This window comes from Vulpes lagopus, chromosome 7, assembly GCF_018345385.1.
Source record: "Vulpes lagopus strain Blue_001 chromosome 7, ASM1834538v1, whole genome shotgun sequence".
In the NCBI taxonomy this organism is placed as follows: domain Eukaryota; kingdom Metazoa; phylum Chordata; class Mammalia; order Carnivora; family Canidae; genus Vulpes; species Vulpes lagopus.
The window spans coordinates 129,615,473-129,635,174 of record NC_054830.1 but is presented as its reverse complement, the minus strand read 5'-3'; the positions used below and the strand labels follow the sequence as shown (position 1 = coordinate 129,635,174).

The 19,702-nt window shown below is 63.7% G+C and overlaps 2 protein-coding genes across 5 annotated transcripts; one reads left to right on the top strand and one right to left on the bottom strand.

Moving 5' to 3' along the window:
• Nucleotides 1-3,528: 3,528 nt before the first annotated feature.
• MGAT4B (alpha-1,3-mannosyl-glycoprotein 4-beta-N-acetylglucosaminyltransferase B) lies at nt 3,529-13,226 on the top strand. Its single transcript, XM_041763282.1, has 15 exons — nt 3,529-3,754; nt 8,815-9,000; nt 9,097-9,237; nt 9,340-9,473; nt 9,822-9,868; nt 10,183-10,296; nt 10,530-10,605; nt 10,733-10,847; nt 11,102-11,232; nt 11,369-11,476; nt 11,612-11,805; nt 12,189-12,267; nt 12,348-12,435; nt 12,529-12,641; nt 12,744-13,226. Exons 1-15 carry the CDS (start codon nt 3,658-3,660, stop codon nt 12,765-12,767), a joined length of 1,647 nt encoding a protein of 548 aa, XP_041619216.1. The 5' UTR covers nt 3,529-3,657; the 3' UTR covers nt 12,768-13,226.
• Nucleotides 13,227-14,183: 957 nt separating this feature from the next.
• On the bottom strand, nt 14,184-19,280 carry LTC4S (leukotriene C4 synthase). 4 transcript variants are annotated; one of them, XM_041763285.1, is made up of 5 exons: nt 18,168-19,280; nt 15,111-15,210; nt 14,930-15,000; nt 14,741-14,822; nt 14,184-14,434 (listed from the first exon to the last, which is right to left on the bottom strand). In XM_041763285.1, the coding sequence occupies exons 1-5, from the start codon at nt 18,208-18,210 to the stop codon at nt 14,293-14,295; spliced, it is 438 nt and encodes a 145-aa protein (XP_041619219.1). In that variant the 5' UTR covers nt 18,211-19,280; the 3' UTR covers nt 14,184-14,292. The 4 variants fall into 4 exon arrangements, with proteins under 4 accessions (XP_041619219.1, XP_041619218.1, XP_041619217.1 ...); XM_041763284.1 differs by lacking the exon at nt 18,168-19,280 and adding an exon at nt 17,009-17,884; XM_041763283.1 differs by lacking the exon at nt 18,168-19,280 and adding an exon at nt 16,401-16,992 and having other exon boundaries at nt 15,111-15,193.
• Between the last annotated feature and the right edge of the window lie 422 nt (nt 19,281-19,702).

Sequence of the window (19,702 nt, the reverse complement as noted above, 5' to 3'; positions counted from 1 at the left end):
AGAAAATCTCCAGGAAGGTAAAGTGGGCTGAGGGCTGTGATCCCAACACGAGGACATTTTCATTCTGTAGGAAGCAAGAACAAAGGAAGAAACGCCCAATGGGTCTGGGGAGAAGGCCCATTGGCTCCATGCTCTATCCTGGGTGGGGATCAGAGTTGCTTGCTGTCCCCAAGCAAAGAAGCTGAACCCTTGGGTGAGCAGGTGCTATCGCTAGGCCTAAAAGGGCCTGGAGGGGGTCTGGCTGCAGACAGTCCATGAAGAACTAAAGAGCTTTGAAAAACTGCACAGGTGCCCAGCAGCCACTGTCCCTGTTCCAGAGGATAAAACTGGGGGTGCAGCAGCTACTCTGAGGGTCAGGCTAAAGCCCCCACTCAGGAGGACCAAGCCCCCCCTCCTCAACAACAGTGGGTGGAATGAAGGAACCAATAAATGCAGGAATTAAGGAACTGGGGGCCCCCCTACCCCAGACTGTCACTTCTGCAGGCCCCTTAGGCTTCTGCTCTTTCCATATGAAAAGAGCCCCACTTCCAGCCCCCTTCTGGGGGCAGCACCAGCTTTCCTTGGGGATTTCTCTTCCTCAAAGCTCAATCCTGGCAGGACATTCGGGCATGGGTGGGTGCCCACTCTGCCCCTGAATGAGTATGTGTCCCAGAGGACCCCCTCCTGAGGTTCTGATGGGACAGTGGGGAGGAGGTACAGAAGGGCAGCTTGGCTGGGGGGTCTGGAGAGATTGCCCTCAAAGGGCAATGTCTGGACCCCATGGCTGCCTAGCCACAGCCATCTGCTTAGGTGTGTGGCCCTGTCCAGCCTACACCCTCCAGGCAGTCTCTGCTCCCCTTCACTCCAGATCTCACACTTCCCAAGGCCCCCCACCGTGGTCTGGATAGTCCCATTCCTGATAGAGGCCTTGCAATCTTCAGGATTCTGCCGCCATCCAGGGCCTCCTTAATTCCAGTTCCTCCATCTGCAAAGCCAGAGCACCGGTGGGAGGGGACTCGGATAAGTTTCCTAAACTTCTGTCGCAGACAAGCCATCTCTTTAATTTTTATTGCTTTTATAGTTTTCCTTAACTCACTTTTAAGCTTACAGACACATGTAAAATGAAAAAAATGTAAACCCTCTGTATCACAGTCCAGATGAAAAACCATCATCTCTGGCCACAAACAGAAGATGTCTTGTAAAGGAATACACAGGAACATAAGTTTCCTTCAGAACACTTCAACAAGGCCTGGTGTCAGTTCATAAAGTTCATTAGGGGGTGGATTGGTGGCTCAGTAGGTTAAGTGAAAGACTCTTGGTTTGGGCTCAGGTCATGATCTCAGCACCCTGGGATCAACCCCTTCTCCCCCCAGGACTCGGGCTCTAGACTCCGGGAGGACTCTGCTTGAGATTCTCTCCCTCTCCCTCTGCCCCTTCTTCCCCCTCTCTAAAAGAAAACTTTTAAAATAATAAAGTTCATTCCAAGTAGAGAGAGTGGTTAGGGCGCCTGGGTGGCTCAGTGGTCAGGTGTCTGCCTTCGGCTCAGATCCGTGATCCTGGGCTCCCTGCAGGGAGCCTGCTTCTCCCTCTGCCTGTGTCTCTGCCTCTCTCTGTTGTGTCTCATAATTAATTAATTAATTAAATCTTTTAAAGAGAGAGAGAGAGTGAGTGGTACCTGTGTCAGTGTTGGATTCCCGCCTGCGGGAGAATGGAGGCCGGTCATTCCATCAGGCCCCAGGATGAAGTCCTGAAGCAGCCAGGGGCCCTGCCTCACCTGCCCCTGGCACAAATACCCCTGCAGACGCTGATGCCCAGACCCTACCGTGCTCCTGGGAGCACAGCCTGTCCCCAGGTGTGGACCTGGGCTGGAACTGAAACCCCCAGTGACTTCCAGTCAGAAACCTCTCCCCGGCCCCAGCCTCCCCCAGGGCCTGGAGCTTGCAGGCAGGGCCCGGAGCTTGCAGGCAGGGCCCGGAGCCGGGACTCAGGAACCCCGCAAGGGCGCTCCCCAAAGGTCTGCCCTGACCCTCGGGATGAATCCCTTTATTGTTCGGACCCCGTCGGTTCCCCAGACGGCTGGGGAAAGAACGGAGGCGTCAGCGCCCCGCGGTGAGGGGAGAAGCGCGCCGTCCGGGGTGCCCCTGCCTCCCGCCCCCCAGCGCCATCACCCCGGCAGCCAGCCCCGCTCTGGACCGGTCACTGTGCCCCACACCACGTCGCAGCGGCCCTCTGGCTCCTGAAAACGACCCGCTGTCCGTACCCTGCGCCTCCCGAGCCAGCGCACCTTCACCCGCCGACTGCAGGCTGGCCCAGGCAGCGGAAGCGCCGGGCGTGGGGCAAGGCGGGGGCCGGCGGGGGGCAGGCGGGGGGCAGGCGGGGGCCGGCAGGGGGCAGGCGGGGGCCGGCAGGGGGCAGGCGGGGGGCAGGCGGGGGCCGGCGGGGGGCAGGCGGGGGGCCGGCGGGGGCCGGCGGGGGGCAGGCGGGGGCCGGCGGGGGGCAGGCGGGGGCCGGCGGGGGCAGGCGGGGCAGGCGGGGCCGGCAGGGGGGCCGGCAGGGGGCAGGCGGGGGGCAGGCGGGGGCCGGCAGGGGGCCGGCGGGGGGGCAGGCGGGGGCCGGCGGGGGGCAGGCGGGGGGCCGGCGGGGGCCGGCGGGGGGCAGGCGGGGCCGGCGGGGGGCAGGCGGGGCCGGCGGGGGGCCGGCAGGGGGCAGGCGGGGGCCGGCAGGGGGCAGGCGGGGGCCGGCAGGGGGCCGGCGGGGGGCAGGCGGGGGCCGGCGGGGGGCAGGCGGGGGCAGGCGGGGGCCGGCAGGGGGGCCGGCAGGGGCAGGCGGGGGGCAGGCGGGGGCCGGCAGGGGGCCGGCGGGGGGCAGGCGGGGGCCGGCGGGGGGCAGGCGGGGGCAGGGCGGGGGGCCGGCAGGGGGCCGGCAGGGGGCAGGCAGGGGGCCGGCAGGGGGCAGGCAGGGGGCCGGCAGGGGGCAGGCAGGGGGCCGGCAGGGGGCAGGCGGGGGCAGGCAGGGGGCCGGCAGGGGGCCGCCGGGGCCGGCCTCCCCCGTCGAGGCCCCGCCAGCCCCCGCCGCACCTGCCCCCCCGCCCGGCCTAGGCCTGCGGGCGGGGCCTGAGGGTCCCGGCGAGCGCTGGAGCAGGGTCCCCGCCGGAGGTGGAGGAGGAGGGGGAGGGGGAGGGGGTCCTGATGAAGAGGCTGAGAAGCCAGGGTCCGGGGTGGGGAGGGGCCGCCTCACCACAGCCCTCCCGCGCTCGCCGAGGCCCCCCGACGCGCGAGCCCACGCGGGGGCCACGGTGCCCGGGCCGCGCCCCGCCCCCTCGCGGCGCTGGTGGAGGCAGCGGGTGACGCGGCCCCTTTAAATCCGGGCCGCCCCGCCCTGCGTTGCCGACTCCGCGGCGGCCCCGGATCCAGGCCGGGCCGCGGCTCTCGCCGCCCAGCCCAGCCCAGCCCAGCCCGGCCCAGCCCGGCCCGGCCCCGCCGCCCCGGCCCCGCCGCCCCGCCGCCCCGCCGCGGCCGCCCGCGCCGCCTGCCCCGCGCCCCCGCCCGGCCCCGGGCCCCCAGCTCCTCCCCGCCCCGGGGCCGGGGCCCCCGCCGCCTCCCGGTCCCCGCGCCCCGGCCCCGGTTCCCCGGGCCATGCGGCCTCGGCCCCGCCGGCGCCCGCCGCGCACCCGAGGAGATGAGGCTCCGCAATGGCACCTTCCTGACGCTGCTGCTCTTCTGCCTGTGCGCCTTCCTCTCGCTCTCCTGGTACGCGGCGCTCAGCGGCCAGAAAGGTGAGCGCGCCCCTCCCCCCGGCCCGCGCCGCGTCCACACCTGGGCTCACCTGGCGCCGGCGGCCGGAGCGGGGTCCGCCGGCGGCCGCGGGAGGCGGCCGGAAGCCGACGCAGGCGCCCCTTCCCCGCCCGGGCGCGCCGGAGGACGCCCCTCCCATCCTCGCCCCCACTTGTTTGCTGCGGGAACCGCGACGTTCTCCCCCGGCCTGGGCCGGGCCGCCGGGCCGAGCCGGGCCGAGCCGGGCCGAGCCGAGCCGAGCCGGCAGCGGGGGCCCAGCGGGACGCTCGGGACCCGGGACCCGCCTCCGGGACTACGGTCGCGCCCGACGCTGGGGCTGGGCTCTCCCGCTGCTCAGCTGGGGGACCTTGAGTTTACAGAGAGGGACAGAGACACAAGGTCACGAGATGGCTGTGGCCAGGTGGTCCCCAGGGGTACCTTCTCCAGGCACCTGGAGAGGAGCAGGTACAGCGTTCCTGAAACGGGTGTGCGGGGGCAGCCAGTCCAGGCAGCACTCCCCAACCCACCCGCCTCTCCACCCCAGCCCACTGTGGCCGACTGCTCCCTGGGCCTCCGCAGCCCTCCTCCGGGACATCTGGCCCTAGGATTCCTCTGCCAGGACCTGGGTGCTGGAGAAGCCTTCCTCTGATGAGCCTCATGAGTAGCCAGCGCAGCCCCGGCTCCCAGATAACTTATTTTGTGTGGTCCCATCAAACTCCACCCCCCACCTGAAGTTTGGGTAGGCTGGCCAGTCCACCCCCAAAGCCCTCTGAGCTTGGTCAGCACACTTGGGGCAGGGGTGGGGCAGGCCACAGCCCTGGCTGGAGTTGCTTGGGGTTGGTTGGGATGGCTGGGGCTGAGTGGGGCCCTGGTGGAGGGTGAGGAGGCCCTCACAGGCCTTGTCCACCGGCCTACATGTAGCATAAGAGCCTCCGGGAAGAGCTGCTTCCTTCCTGCCTCCTGGCCTTCCTGCAGCAGGTCTATGCAGGATCAGGCTGAGGCCAGCTGACCCTCTGCCTCCCTCCTACCTCCTGCTTCCCTTATCCCCCACCCCATGCTAAATGGAGCTGGAGAAGGAAAGACTGAGGAGGGATCTGGAATCTTCTGGACCCTCCAAGCCCCAACAGCCCCCACCTGTCTCCTGCCTGACCAGCCCAGCCTGCTGCAGTCTACCAACCTGTTTGGGTTGGGGTCCCAGGGCTCCAGAGGCCCTGAGGGGAGATCCCTAGGGCTTGGCACAGGAAGTGCAATGGCTGGGCCAGAGTTCTCTGTGGGTCTGTGAGTAGGGTGTGTCACCTGGGCAGAGTTCTCTGGATGTGGGTGTGTCACCAGGAGGATGGCATTTTGGACTTTTGGGAGAGTAGCCCTGTAAGCAGACTGGCATGGAGGCCAAGGTGGGGCTAGATCTAATGGGCTATGGCACGCCAGTCTGCTTGTGGGTGGGTGATGAGCCCTTGCACCCTGTCCTCAGCCAGGCCACTGTGGTTCCTGTGTGCCTCCTACAACAGCCACGTGCCCTCAGCTTGACATCAAGAGTTGCAGTGCAGGGACCCTCACCACAACCCCTTCTTTGGGAGCCTGGCTGGCCACAGGGAACTGATCTCCAGGAGCAGCAGGGGGAGGGTGGGTACCAGAGGCTCCAGCTGGGAGCCTCGGAGGCTCCCTGTCTCTGAGGGGGGTCATCCAGGAGGCTGGCACTGCAAGGGCCTGGGGAGTGGAAGAGCACCCCCACCAAAGAGGCGCAGGGCTTGGTTGCAGGGGTCCTCACAGAAGCCTAAGAGCCTGTGAGTCATGGCGAGGGGGTGGCATGGCACTTCCTTGTCAAGAGCTATCAGTGTTTTAGGAGACCCCAGTAAAGTCAGGTCTTTGGAGGCCTCCTGAAAGGCCTGACTCTGGGCTCTTAGGCAAACCTTTCTCATTTGTGCATGTAGACAAATGTGTGTGGGAAAGCCAGACTGAGCCAGTCTGAGACCAGACTTGACCCCAGCTTCCAGCCACAGTGGGTGTGGGGTCTAGGCGAGGGCCAGTGCAGGCACCAGTACTTAGGGGAAGGGCAGAGGAATTCAGATCTGTAAGAAAGGTGGGCTGGGAGCCAAAGAGGAAGCAGACAGCAGGAGCAGGTGGCTTCCCAGAAGCCCAGGGCCAAGGACCAGAAAGGACATATAGGCCTTGGCAAGCTGGACCCAGGACCCAGGTTTGGGGCCCACTTTCATATCCAGCCTTAACCAGACCTGTGCAACAGCCCCACTAGTGCTCCGACTGTAGCCTTCAGCCAAGCACCTGCTGAAGACCCATCCCCATCCCCAGAGAGAACAGCAGACCGTGGGGCCGGCCAGCCTCCACCCTCCCCCACAGCCCGGCAGCCTGGAGTCCAGCAAACACAGATGTGGGGTGGTGGTAAGGTCTGGAGAGAAAAGGAACACCTACCCCTCTCTGAACCCCCATCCTGCCTACAGGTTCACCCCATACCTTCACTGGACCGGGCACCTGCCTAGACCCCTCTGAGCCCCTTTCCCCTTCCTTAGGTACCTGGCACATGGTCTGTGCCCAGCTTGGCTCTGTGAGTCTGTTTTTTCAATCAAGAGGGAACCAGGGAGATGACTGCAGTCTGTGGGCCTCAGGTGTCCTGATTACTCTGCCTACCTTCGGGTGGGGGGAGTGGTGAGAGAGGTGCCACGATCGGGGCCATAGCTCAGTCCTTCTCCAGGGCCAGCTGCACCTGAGCCAGGCCCTCCACCCTCCTTCCCTGGGCTAGGAAGGTAGAGAGGGAAGGAGAGGTCAAAGTGCCCTCGGCCCTTGCTGCCAGGAACTTCTTTCCTGCGCTCCCAGAGGCCAGGGGCTCCCTAGGCTTTTGCCCCTCCCATCCCTTGAGCTGTGCATCCCCCCCCAGCCTGTTCAGCACGTCAGCCACCCAGCCCAAAAAGGCTTGGCAGAGCCCTGGCACATAAGGCTGAGCCCACTGGAAGGCAGGCACAGAGCTTGAGTTTCTGGCTTTGACAGGCAAGGACAGAGGGGACCCAGGACCAGAGAAGTCAAGGACAGTGGTCAGGCCAGGGACCTTGCAGGCAGGGTGGGAGTAGGGGTGGGCTGCCGAGGAACAGGGCCTGCAGTGTTGAGGGAAGTGACATTAGAGTTGGTGTGGGCAGGGAGCCAGGGCCTATCACCTCCTGGTAAACAGAGGAAGCTCCGACCCTGGGTAGCAGGAGGCCCCTAGGAACGGCGGCCATGGTAGGAAGCCGGCTGTGCCCAGGCCTCGGTGGCCAAGGGAGACTCAGGTGCTCACTGCTGCCCACCTGGCTTGTTGCCCAGGCAGGTGCAGGTTAAACAGAGCTCAGCCTACATAACAGAGAAGGCCAGGGTGGGGCCGCAGTCAGAGAGGAGTGGGGCCTCCAGCCTCCCCCATGAAACAGAGCAGCTCTGAACTCCCTCCTGGGGGCCTCGGCACCTCCAGTCTCTGTTCCCTGTGGGGCGGCCCCAACTCTGGGCCGGGGTGGGAGAGTGTTTGTTGGGGTGGCTGGCTCCTGTTCAAAGGGTCAGGTTTCCAGGGTAACCTGGCCACTGAACCCAGCAGCGCAGAGCCTCACAGATCTTGTAACCCAACTCTCCCCTCCCTCCGCCTGCAGGGCTGTCCCTGTGGGGCCAGCAGAAGAGTATGGAGTGTCTTAGGGAGGGTTTACTTGGCTCACCTCCCCACCCCTCCCCAACCCCCCACCTCTTCCTCTTCCTCTAGGATTTAGCACTTAGACCTCTGCCCCTGCAGCTTAAGGGGGAATGTAATCCTGAAATGACAGAACTTTGCCTTGTTCATGACCTTTGGTGGCAGCACTGTCCCAGGGCATTCTGAGGGCTGGGACCCCACCAGGGAATCAGGGAACAGAAGAGCTGCCTTGAGATGAGAAGGGAGTTCCGGAAGGTTTTCTAGCCTTAAAAACTAGACTTTGAAATAGCCTTGAAGGCCATTTCATTAGACCCAGAAGAGAAAGGGGGCTCCCAGGCAGAAGAGACAGCCCCTGCAAAGCCAGCAGTTGTCTGGGATGGCAAGTAGAGCAGAAGCAAGATTAGAAGGGTCCTTAAGTGCACAGCCCCGTGTGACCCAGCTGCATAGGCTGCAGGGGAGGGGATGTTGTTTGTCTCCTTGCTCACTGGTTCCTGCCAGACCAGAGGAGCCAGGTGCCCGGCACCCTGGGGATCCCTGAGCACTGTCAGGAAGCCCTACCTTGGTGCTGCTCCTGGCCTGCCTGCACCCCTAATGCCCACAGCTGGGGCCCGTCTGGAGGTTCTAACACCAGTCCTCCTGGGATGGTGCACAGACCCTTCCAGGAGGCGCTTGCATACAGGTCTCTGGAGGAGCAGGTCTGCAAGCAGAGCCATGTTCCCTCTCTACTGCTGACTCACACTGAATGACCAGGAACTAGTTGCTCAGTTTCATCTGCTCATCAGAGCACTGGGAGGCTATAACCACAGCAGCCAGCCCGTGAGACCAAAAATCCAGAGCAGAATAGGCACTGGGGCCCAGTCCTACTTGGAGGACAGGATGAGAGCCTCCAGAGAGGGTTATTCCCAGGGCCCTCTGTGAACATGGGTGGGGAGCAAAGGGTAGAGGCTGAAAGCAGGGAGCTAAGAACTCTCTTGAGCAAGGGCTGGGTCCTGCCCTGGTTGGGACCTTGGGTATCCAACCTCCTGGGAGTAGCAGAAACAGCAGAAAGAAGCAAGAGGGGTCTTTGGAAGCCACTGGGTAAAGATTCAGTCTAAGGATTCCCCCACTTGGGGCGGGAAGTGATCCTGTAGCCCTCCCCCAGAAGTCTTCTCAAAGGTGAACAGGATAGGGGGAGAGTTACCCCCTCCCCCGGGTGTCACTGTGACTTTAGACTGACCCTATGTACACTACCCACCTCTCACCACCACCCCCACACCCTTAGCTGGCATGTGGGCAGGCACAAGAACAGATGTAGATAGGCTATCGCACAGATGGGCACAAGAATGTGCCGCTGGCACACTCAAGGGACAGTAGGGCAATGCTGGGCTGCCCCCTGGTGACAGCGTGCGAACGAACCACCCGCAGGCGATGTGGTGGACGTGTACCAGCGGGAGTTCCTGGCGCTGCGTGACCGGCTGCATGCGGCCGAGCAGGAGAGCCTCAAGCGCTCCAAGGAGCTCAACCTGGTGCTGGACGAGATCAAGAGGGCCGTGTCGGAGAGGCAGGCGCTGCGAGAGGGGGAGGGCAATCGCACCTGGGGCCGCCTCACAGGTGAGCGCTGGCGCCGCCCCCGGGCAGGGAAGGCGGGAAGGCGGGGCCCACCGCGGCCGCCCGCTCTGACGCGTCCCTCCTGGGCCCCCACCCCAGAGGATCCCAGGCTGAAGCCGTGGAACGTCTCCCACAAGCACGTGCTGCACCTGCCCACCGTCTTCCACCACCTGCCGCACCTGCTGGCCAAGGAAAGCAGTCTGCAGCCCGCCGTGCGTGTGGGCCAGGGCCGCACCGGAGGTAGGGGCGGGCCGGGCAGGGGCGGGGGCGGGCCCGGCCGGGGGCGGGGGCGGGCCCGGCGTCCTGCAGTACGGGCTCTCCGCCCCCCCCCCCCCCCCGCAGTGTCCGTAGTGATGGGCATCCCCAGTGTGCGGCGCGAGGTGCACTCGTACCTGACAGACACGCTGCACTCGCTCATCTCGGAGCTGAGCCCGCAGGAGAAGGAGGACTCGGTCATCGTGGTGCTGATCGCCGAGGCGAGTGGCCTGGGGCGCGGGGGCTGGAGGGGGTGGGGAGAGGTCAGAGCCTGCAGAGAACCGCGGAACAAAACTAGCAAGAAAGAGAAAGGACAACAGAGTAGCACTCTGGAGGGGAAAAAAAACCTCAAAGTTCAGTTGTCAGTTTCATTCACAAATTTAAGACAAGTTAGAGAGAAAGTCCCATTCAGCGTCCCCCGGTGGAAACGCCAGTTACCTCAGCCACCCCACCCCAGGGCCGGCAGTGCACGGGGTCCTCTGGAGCCCGCACCCATCCCCTCTGCCCCTTCTTCCAGGCCGAATGGGGGTGACAGCCAGGCTTAGGGAGGGCACTTGGTCTCCCCACAGACTGACCCACAGTATACCTCGGTGGTGACAGAGAACATCAAAGCCTTGTGAGTACTGGCACACACACACCCCAAAGCTGGTGGGGGAGGGGCTTTGCTAGTGGGGCAGGCAAGTGCCGGTTCCTCCTATGTGATGCTGCCTTCCCAATGTGGGAAAGGGTGCTTCCCATCTTTGCTGAAAATGGGTGGGTGCGTAGAGGCAGCCCAGCTTTCTGGAGCGTCTGTGCCTCAGCAGGGTGGGCACAGTGTTGTGTGATAGCTGCCCAGAGGGCCTTACCAAAGGGACAGGCTCTGTCTAGCTCAGCCCTGCCCCAGCTGTAGTGCCAGGAGGCTGCACACCCACTGGCCTTCCCCTTTCCCAGGTTCCCCACGGAGATCCATTCCGGGCTCCTGGAGGTCATCTCCCCTGACCCCCACTTCTACCCTGACTTCTCCCGCCTCCGAGAGTCCTTTGGGGACCCCAAGGAGAGAGTCAGGTAGGAGCACCACACCCAACCAGGTGTCACCCTCTGCAACCTGCCCACCAAAGTGGAGAACCTGGTTGGCTGGTGCCTGAGTCGCAGGCATTTCCTTGCAGTACCTCCATGTCTCCACCGGAGGACCCCCGCATGGGGTTGGGGTGGGAGGCCAACCCAATCCGTGGCCTCTGTGGTAGCCACACTGGAGGTGGAAGGGTCCGAGCCCATGAGCCCCTGCCCCTGGTCCACAGGTGGAGGACCAAACAGAACCTCGATTACTGCTTCCTCATGATGTACGCACAGTCCAAAGGCATCTACTACGTGCAGGTCAGCACTGAGACCTTGCCTTGCCCCCCAGAGACCTGGACCCTGGCTGGGGCTGGTGGTAAGCCCTGCCGTACCACGCCCCTGTGCCCATGCTGAGTCCAGGCCCCTTCTACCCCACACTGTGCAGCTGGAGGATGACATTGTAGCCAGGCCCAACTACCTGAGCACCATGAAGACCTTCGCTCTCCAGCAGCCCTCGGAGGACTGGATGATCCTGGAGTTCTCCCAGCTGGGCTTCATTGGTACGCCACCCCCCACCCCACCACCCAGCACCCCACGCCCCTGACCTGACCGGGGCTCCTCAGTCCAGCTGCCCTTGGCTTCCAGATGTCAGGGCTCACCACCTCCTTCTGTACCCTTGTGTCTACACCTGCCTGCAGCTGGCTGTAGGGCTTGCACTGGGAGCCTCCCTGGTGACCCCAGCCCTGGCCCCCAGAGATTAAGAAGCAGTAGGACAGGGTAGAGCTGCCCACCCAGCACCCTTTCCCACCCCCAGGGAAGATGTTTAAGTCGTTGGACCTGAGCCTGATTGTGGAATTCATCCTCATGTTCTACCGGGACAAGCCCATTGACTGGCTCCTGGACCATATTCTGTGGGTGAAGGTCTGCAACCCCGAGAAGGATGCGGTGAGCCTGGGCTGCACAAAGGGTGGGGGGGCACGCAGCCTCCAGCATGGACCATGTCAGTGTCCATGTGGCACCTGACATAAGGGGACAGCAGAGCAGCCTAGCTGAGCCCTAGGCTGTCACAATCTCTCTGCAGAAGCACTGTGACCGGCAGAAGGCCAACCTGCGGATCCGCTTCAAGCCTTCCCTCTTCCAGCACGTGGGCACGCACTCCTCGCTGGCGGGCAAGATCCAGAAACTGAAGGTGGGCTATACTACGCTTGGGCCTGGCTGGGTGTGGGCAGAGCTGGGGCTGCGGTGGGGTGCCGGGGTGGGGGGGAGTGGACAGCGCAAGTCTGGGGAGGCCCTCTCCAGCTCTGCTGTATCTCCTTGGCCACAGGACAAGGACTTTGGGAAGCAGGCACTGAGGAAGGAGCACGTGAACCCACCGGCCGAGGTGAGCACAAGCCTCAAGACATACCAGCACTTCACCCTGGAGAAGGCCTACCTACGTGAGGATTTCTTCTGGGCCTTTACGCCTGCCGCAGGGGACTTCATCCGCTTCCGCTTCTTCCAACCGCTGCGCCTTGAGCGGTCAGTGCTGGCACCCCCTAGGTCCACCTTGGGGGAGGGGCAGGGTGGCCACCAGGATAGAAGCCTCACCACCAATTTCTGGACCTGCACATGCCCTCTTTGACCCCCAGCAAATCACTTAACCTCACTGTCCTTATCTGAAGAATGGGCTTCATGATGGTAGGTACTTTGTAAACACTAAGTCAGGTGGTGCCCACAGTTAACTGTGTGATGCCGGCCAGCACTCCCGTCCCCTTGCACACCCCCTGAGCCCTACCCAGCCTCCCTGAGCACCCCAGGGCCTACCTGCTACACTCCTGGCCCAGGTGTGGCTTCTCCTCTGCTAGACAGTGCCAGGGCTGTGCCCCAGCCCTGCAGCAGCTCACCGGCCTGTCTGGCCGCAGGTTCTTCTTCCGCAGTGGAAACATTGAGCACCCAGAGGACAAGCTCTTCAACACCTCTGTGGAGGTGCTGCCCTTTGACGTAAGTGTAGCAGGGCACGGGTGTGTAGGAAGGCCTGCCCCTCCCCCAGCCACGGCTTCAGCGCTTTGTTTTGTCCCCAGAACCCCCAGTCAGACAAGGAGGCCCTGCAGGAGGGCCGCTCAGCCACCCTGCGGTACCCTCGGAGCCCTGATGGCTACCTCCAGATAGGTGAGTGGGGGGCAGGCAGGTGGACATGAGGAGTGGAGGCAGGGCGAGCAGAGGTCTGGGGGCAGTGGCTCAGTGCTGCCCTCTCTCCCTCAGGCTCCTTCTATAAGGGTGTGGCAGAGGGCGAGGTGGACCCTGCCTTTGGCCCCCTGGAAGCACTGCGCCTCTCCATCCAGACAGACTCCCCAGTGTGGGTCATTCTGAGCGAGGTAAGCCAGGATGGGGAGGGGGGGCGTCCAGGAACCCTTCCCAGTATCCAGATGGTGGCTCAGCTCTGAGGCCTCTGCTGACCCCAAGCCCTGCTCTTTTAGATCTTCCTGAAAAAGGCCGACTAAGTGGAGGGCTTCTGAGAGTGCACTTTGGCTGGTCCTGAAGCCCCCTGGGAGACCTGGGATGTCGTCGCTGCTGCCCCCAGAGGGCCAGCCCAAGGGCTCCTGCCCGGCACCCCGCTCCGCAGGCCTGGGATCGCCGCTGGCCCGGAGGCCCCAGGAGCTGGTGCTGCCCCCCACCCACCCCCCGCCTGGCCGCGGGAGGAGGCAGGCGCCCCCCACACTGTGCCTGAGGCTGGCCCTTGCGGCCCTGGAACCATTCACATCCCTGGCAGGCTTGAGCTATCAAGCCAGGCCTTTTTAGAAGAGCTTTTTTCCTGGGCGCCCACTGTCTCTGGCGCGAACACTGGAATGCATATACTACTTTATGTGCTGTGTTTTTTATTCTTGGATACATTTGATTTTTTCACGTAAGTCCACATATACTTCTATAAGAGTGTGACTTGTAATAAAGGGTTAATGAAGTCCGTGCCTCCAGCATAAGTGTTGGGAGAGAGTAAGTGTGAGAAAGCTGTGGCTGCAGGCAGAGGCCAGGAGCCAGGCAGTGCCACCCATGCCCGCCGCCACGTCCGCCCTCCACACAGCTCTGCATCACCTTGCCCTCATTTACCAGAAGGCCCAGGCCGCCGGGTGGGTGACTCGCAGGTGCAGGCGGTGTGGAATCTGAGGTGGGGCACCCAAAGCTGCCTCTGCTTACTGAGGACCGCCCCCCCAAGCGTGCCCCCCAGCTCCTATCATCGCACCCCAACTGCCTGTTCCAGCCTTTGCCTCCCACACCCAAGGCATCCCCGACCTCCTACTTTGTGAGTCCGGGCCCTGCCCTCATCAGAGGTCGCCAACCCTCTGCAGCGCCCTGAGGGGCTCTGACACATTTTAGGATTTCCCGCCCACCCTGGGACCTGTGCCCACCCTGGGACCTGTGCGAGAGTGGCTGCCCTGCCTGGAAGGCTCCTCTCCTCTGCCGACTTGGCTAAAAAAAAATCACCTCCTCTGGGACACTCTGCCCAGCCAGCAGGCCTTGCCCATGTCTGGGCCCCCAAGGCAGCCAGGCGCTTCCCCAAGAGTGCCTGTCCCGACTACACTGGACGGAACATTACACCGTGCTGAACGCCAGGCACCGAGCGCTGACCCAAAAACGTCCTGATGCCAGCTGTGAAAGACAGGGGACGAGGAAGGGGCAGCTGGAAGACAGTGAGGAGGCAGGCCTCAGAGGTGGGGGCAGGCGACGAGCCGCTGGGCGCAGGGAGGGGCCACGGGGCGAGCCCCCGCGGAAAGGGCGGCGGCGGGCCGGGCGTGTGTCCCCGGGGCCGAGAGGCCCCTCTCCCGCAGCCCCGCCCCCGGGAAGCCCATTGCCCCGAAGCCCACCAGCCCGCCGCGGCCCAGGGCTGCGCGGCCCCTCCGACCCAGACAGTGCGCACGGGGTTCGGTCACCGGCACTTTAATAAGGCATTGGGATAGGACGAGCACCCCTCCCCTGTCCTCTTGGAAGCTCCGGCTCTTCTCCGGTTCCTCCGACCCGGCGTCCTCCGTCTCAGGCCCTGGGCAGCAGCGTCCCGAGACGTCCGAGGAGCGCGGCGCGCAGCGCGCGGGGCAGAAAGTGGACGAGCAGGCCGAGCGCCGCCAGCGCCACCAGCAGCCAGAGCGCGCGCGCGCTCGCGTACAGCGGGGTCAACCTGCGGGCGGCGCTCAGCGGGGGCGGGGCGGGCGGCGGCGGCCCGCCCCCAGCCCCCGGCCCGCCGGGCCCGCCGCGGCCAGACCCCGCCCCCGCCCCCGCCAGGCCCGCCCCCAGCCCCCGGCCCGCCCGGCCCGCCCGGCCAGACCCCGCCCCCGCCCCCAGCCCCCGGCCCGCCGGGCCCGCCGCGGCCAGACCCCGCCCCCGCCCCCGCCAGGCCCGCCCCCAGCCCCCGGCCCTTCAGGCCCGCCCGCCAGCCTCCTCTCCCGGGCCGCGCCACCTCCCGGATCCCCAGCAGGGTCCTCACCTTTGCTGCGCCGAGCGCGCGTAGCCCTGGAAGTAGCGGAGGCGCGCGAAAAGGTAGACCAGCCCGCACAGGGCCGCCGTGCCTGCGGGAGGCGGGTGCGGCCACGTGAGCCGGCCGGCGCGGCCCGGGCCCCGGCCCCGGCCCCGGCCCCGGCCCCGGGGTGGGTGCGCGTCTGCCCCGAGCCCAGACCTTCGTGGAAGAAGATGCCGGCGACCCAGAGCGTGGCGAGGAACAGTGGGAAGTGCTCGCTGCAGTTCACTCTGCGGTGGGAACGGGCGGTGTGAGGGCGCCGGCGGGGAGGGGGCTGGGACCCCGCCGCTGCCCGCCCGCGCCCTCCCCGCGCCCTCCCCGCGCCCTCCCCGCGCCTCACTGGGCTCGGTAGACGCGCTCGAACTCCGGCGGCCCGGTGGTAAGCGGCGGCGACACGCGGAAGGCTCTGCGCGCCGAGATCACCTGCAGGGAGAAGTAGGCTGGGGGCGAGGATGGGCGGGAGTCAGGGCCGCCGCCCCGGAGGTCCCACCTTTTCTCCTCCTTTCTGCGTGCTGACCTTGTCTCGACTCCCCTTTAAGCCCTCCTGGAAAATAAGTGAAGTCCAACCTGAGGGACCTCCGGCCCCCACCCCTTGTTTCTGGGCTTTTGGTATCCAAGATGCTCAAGGGGGAGGGCAGGGGGCCGGCCCGGGTTGCCAGGAGGCGCCGTTCCCCCACCTCCACGCCCCCTCCCCACCCAGGGGGAGGAGGAGTGTCGCGGGTACACCTGGACTTGGGAGGGGCCTGCAAGCTCTGGACTTTGCTCCGAAACTCTTTGATTTTGACTTGCAAAACACAGGCAAATGACCAGCTCCCACTCTTTAGATATACACCTGGACTTTGAGGGTCCCATCATCAGGGCTGGAGGGCAGAGTTGGCTTCATCCTTCCAGATGCAAGAAAGCACACACCCTGTGGGTTACAGTTCCTGGTCCCCACCCGCGGAGCCTAGTGTGTGTGTGTGTGGGGGGGGGGGTTGATCCTACTTCAGGCCAGGATCACTGTGCCTCCAAACTGTGGCATGGACTCCTGCCTTAGTTTCTCTGTTCAGGTGTTTGGGACCCCCACCTAAATCTGACAGACATCCTCTCCCCTACCCCAGGGCAGTTGCTGCTGGGACTCTTCTAGTCCAACCCTGGGCCTGTGGGGCTCTGTCTCCCTTCATTCCAGTTTGGGTGGATGTGGAGAGTGGGCTAAACCCAGAGGATCTAAGTGCACAGGTGCCCTTCTCTTGGCCTCAGGCCAGGCCTTGAACATACACAAACACACACACACACACACACAGCCCCAGTGCTAGTTGTCTTCCAGCAAGTCCAGGGGCCCTGGGGCTCTTGATGCCAGGCCCTCTGAAGACCTGTCTACTCCTGAGTGCGCTGTGGAACAGTGCATCAGTGTAGGACCTAGAGGGGGCCCTGTGGCTACTGAGGAGGGGCTAAGAGCCAAGCTTGCTAGCCTAGCAGATCAAGTCAGCCTGTCTGCTCTGCCCACCCCACCCCCCACCGAAGGGCCCCTTCCCAGGCTGTGCCTTGTCCTAGCCCAGACAGTGTGGAGTGACAGTGCCCCAAGGGGCAAGAATATCCAGCCTGAGAATGTGTCCTCTAGGGACAGTCCATAAGGATACCATCCGGGTACCTTTCTGGAGTAGGTAGGGCAGGGCGCAGGTTCCAACCCTGTCCAGCTCCATGTGATCCCAGCATAGAGAGGATGCCTTTGAAGAGGGCAGAGCTGGGTCCTGCTGGGATTCCCAGAAAGAGGATAGTGGGAGAGGGCTGCCCTGGGCCCCATGGCTGCCCCACTGGCAGGTCAGCCTTTCATTCTGGCGCCTCCCATCCCAGAATGGCCTCCCATCACAGAATCTATTGATTCTAAGGCCTAAGGCCTTGGATGCCCCACCCGCTCCCCGGAAGCCCCTGCCCTCCTTCCAATGTTCTTTATGCCACCCCCTTGCTCACACAAGGCATGTCTCTCTCAGTTGTTCCTCAGGACCCTTTTTCTATTTGGCTGGCTATCGCCTCAGTCAGGCACCCCTCTCAGCCCTGGTCCTGGCCCAGGGTTTCACGGCTCACCCCACAGACCTCCCTCCAGGGCTTTCCCTGGCCCTGAGGCTGGTGCCAGCTTCTCAGCCTTCACTGGGGCCAGAAAAGCTCCAGCCCCAGCTCCAGTCCACCCCTCCCCGGTCCTGGGCCCCCCAGCATCTCCCCAGGGTCCCTCCCCCACCTCCCAAACAGGAGCTAGTTCACCTTGCAGCAGGACTCCTAGGAGAGTGACAGTGGCCAGAAGGGCCACCTCATCCTTCATGGTGCTGGCGGCTCTGTGGGCCCAGGCTGGTGTGTGACGAGACAGCTGTGGAGCTCTTATCAGCCCTGGGCTGCTCACTTGAGAGGCTGGCCCAGGAGAGGAAGGCTGGGCCCTCTCCCCGCCCCTTCTGGAGAAGCTGAGGAAGGGGTGTGACCAGGGCCAGTGAGAGCCCAGGAGCCTGAGCAGGCTGGCTGGGCGGAAACCAGGGCTGGCCGGAGCTGTGGGCTAGGGACAACCGGTCACTTCCTCCCAGTCATTCTTTGTGTCTTCAAGATTTTATTTATTTGTTTGTTTATCTGAGAGAGGGTGAGCAGGGGGAGGAGCAGAAGGAGAGGGACAAGCACTCTGCTCTGAGAGTGGAGCCCGATGCTGGGCTCGATCCCAAGACCCTGGGATCATGACCTGAGCCAACACCAGAGTCAGACACTGACCAGACCGAGCCACCCAGGTGCCCCCTGCTGGGTCATTCTTGCCTCTTCTGTGCCTTGTCCAGTGCTCGCCGAGCCAAGCATCCACACTGCAGCCTTGGGGAAGCCTGGCTCCCATGTCGGCCCAGTGTCTCCAGGCCCACGCCCTCAGCATGTCCCAGGTGGCTCTCCAGACTTCCTCATGTCCTGGGTTTGTTCTCAGGAAACCAGAGGCTCCTCCTTGAGCCCTCTACACCCCCATCCACGGTTACCACCTCCCACGGATCATCAAGTCCTGTTCATTCTCAAATCCACCCCCAGAGTACCTTCCAAGCCCTGCCTTGCCCCAGTCATCTCTCATCTGGGCACAGGTTAAGGGATTCTAGAAGGTTCCCAGCCCCCCGCACACACACCCCAGACACACCCACTTACCTGTGTCCCCACTCCCCAAGCAGGCTGTTATGTAACATGTAACTCCGATGCAGGGCAGTCCAAGCATGCAGACCACATGGGCGCACAGCCAAGTCCCTGCTCCCCTCAGGAAACCCAATGCCTGCCAGCCTCACAGCTGCCTGGGCTCCCAGCACACGGGCCATCCTGAAGCGGCCTTGCTGGCCTGGCAGGGTAGGTCAGCCTGTTGAGGATCATGGAACCCATCCTCTCCCAGGGCCCCGACCGCAGAACCATCACCTACTGTTTCTGCCTGCCAGCATCCCTTCTTCCAGAGGTCTTCCCATTCTCAGATCCTGTGGTGTGGACAGAGCTGTTTCCCCGCCTCCTGGGCCTGACGGATGGGCATAGGACACAGGACGACTGTGTGAGCCACGGCTAACTCAAGATGCTGAGGTGCCGTTCTGGAAACTTACAATACCAGGAAAGGGAACTCAGGGTGGGGAGAGGGTTCCTGAGGGCCATTTATGGCCACTGGCCACCCTGAGGAACATCGAGCCTCTGTGAGGCTTGGAGGAGAGAGCAGCTGATGTCCTGGAGCCCTGGGGCCACCTGGCCTGGAACAGCCCTCCAGCCAGGCAGCCTTGGCACTTTGTAAGACGGCCACTTCTCCTTTCGGCTCAGGCTGGGGGGAGGTAGGTTTTGGTCAGCAGTGGCAGAGAGCGCAGGCCAGGCTGCAGGAGGGACAGCAGCTGGATCTTGGGGGCAACTGCCCTGCAATTGGTCTTGGGCCACTGTGATACCCGGTCACTCCTGAGGGGGAGGGGTGTCTGCATGTCTGTTATGTGACCTCTGGACCTCCTTCCTTGCTGTCCCCAAGCCTGGGTCCCAGCCTGAGAGCTTTGTAAGCTCCTGGGCTCCCCCAAGAGCTCCTTTGGCCCGCCTGTGGCCTGGCCAGGGCCCAACAAGTGGTCTCCATTATGGTTCCCAGGGATGGTGCCGGCCTGTCCATGTGAACCGTGCGTGTCTGCGGGCACTCGCAGCGAGTGTCTCTTGGGGCCTGTGTGCTTGCCAGCGTGTCGGCACTCGTGTGTGTGTGTCTGTGGGTCTCCACACGTTTCAGGAGCTCCTCTAGGCCAAACTCTTGTTTCCTCTGAGGCCTAGACAGCCTCCTTTCCAAGCCAGTCCCCTGCTCCAGCAACAGGAAGCTGAGGCCTGGCACCAGCAGCTTCTGAGGAAGTCCTTGGGCAGATGTCCAGGGTGAACTGGGGTCTCCACCCCTGGAGCTCTCCCCAGACCATTGGGCCTGCACGTCCCTCCCTCTGCCCTTGGCCAGCCTCTCCTGCCTGTGGCCTCTCCAGGCCTGGCCCACCAACCCACCCTCCTGGGCAGCCCTGAGGCACTAACATCCTGGAGGAAATGGAAAGAGCCCTCCCTGAGCCCCTGCTTGCTAGATGAGCCACTTTGACCCTGGAGCATTCCCTCTGCACTACAGCCCCTACGACGCCCAGAGGAATCTTCTGGAAGCTGAGCTTGCCAAGGATCTCCGAGGAGTGGAAGAGCCCGCAAGACCATTACTTGAGAAGAAACCACAACTTGAAAACAATAGACCATGATAAGCAGTGCCCAAATCAGTCACTAAAATACATTTTTTAAAAAGTAATAAAGGGATCCCTGGGTGGCGCAGCGGTTTGGCGCCTGCCTTTGGCCCAGGGCGCGATCCTGGAGACCCGGGATCGAATCCCACGTCGGGCTCCTGGTGCATGGAGCCTGCTTCTCCCTCTGCCTGTGTCTCTGCCTCTCTCTCTCTCTCTCTCTCTCTGTGACTATCATAAATTA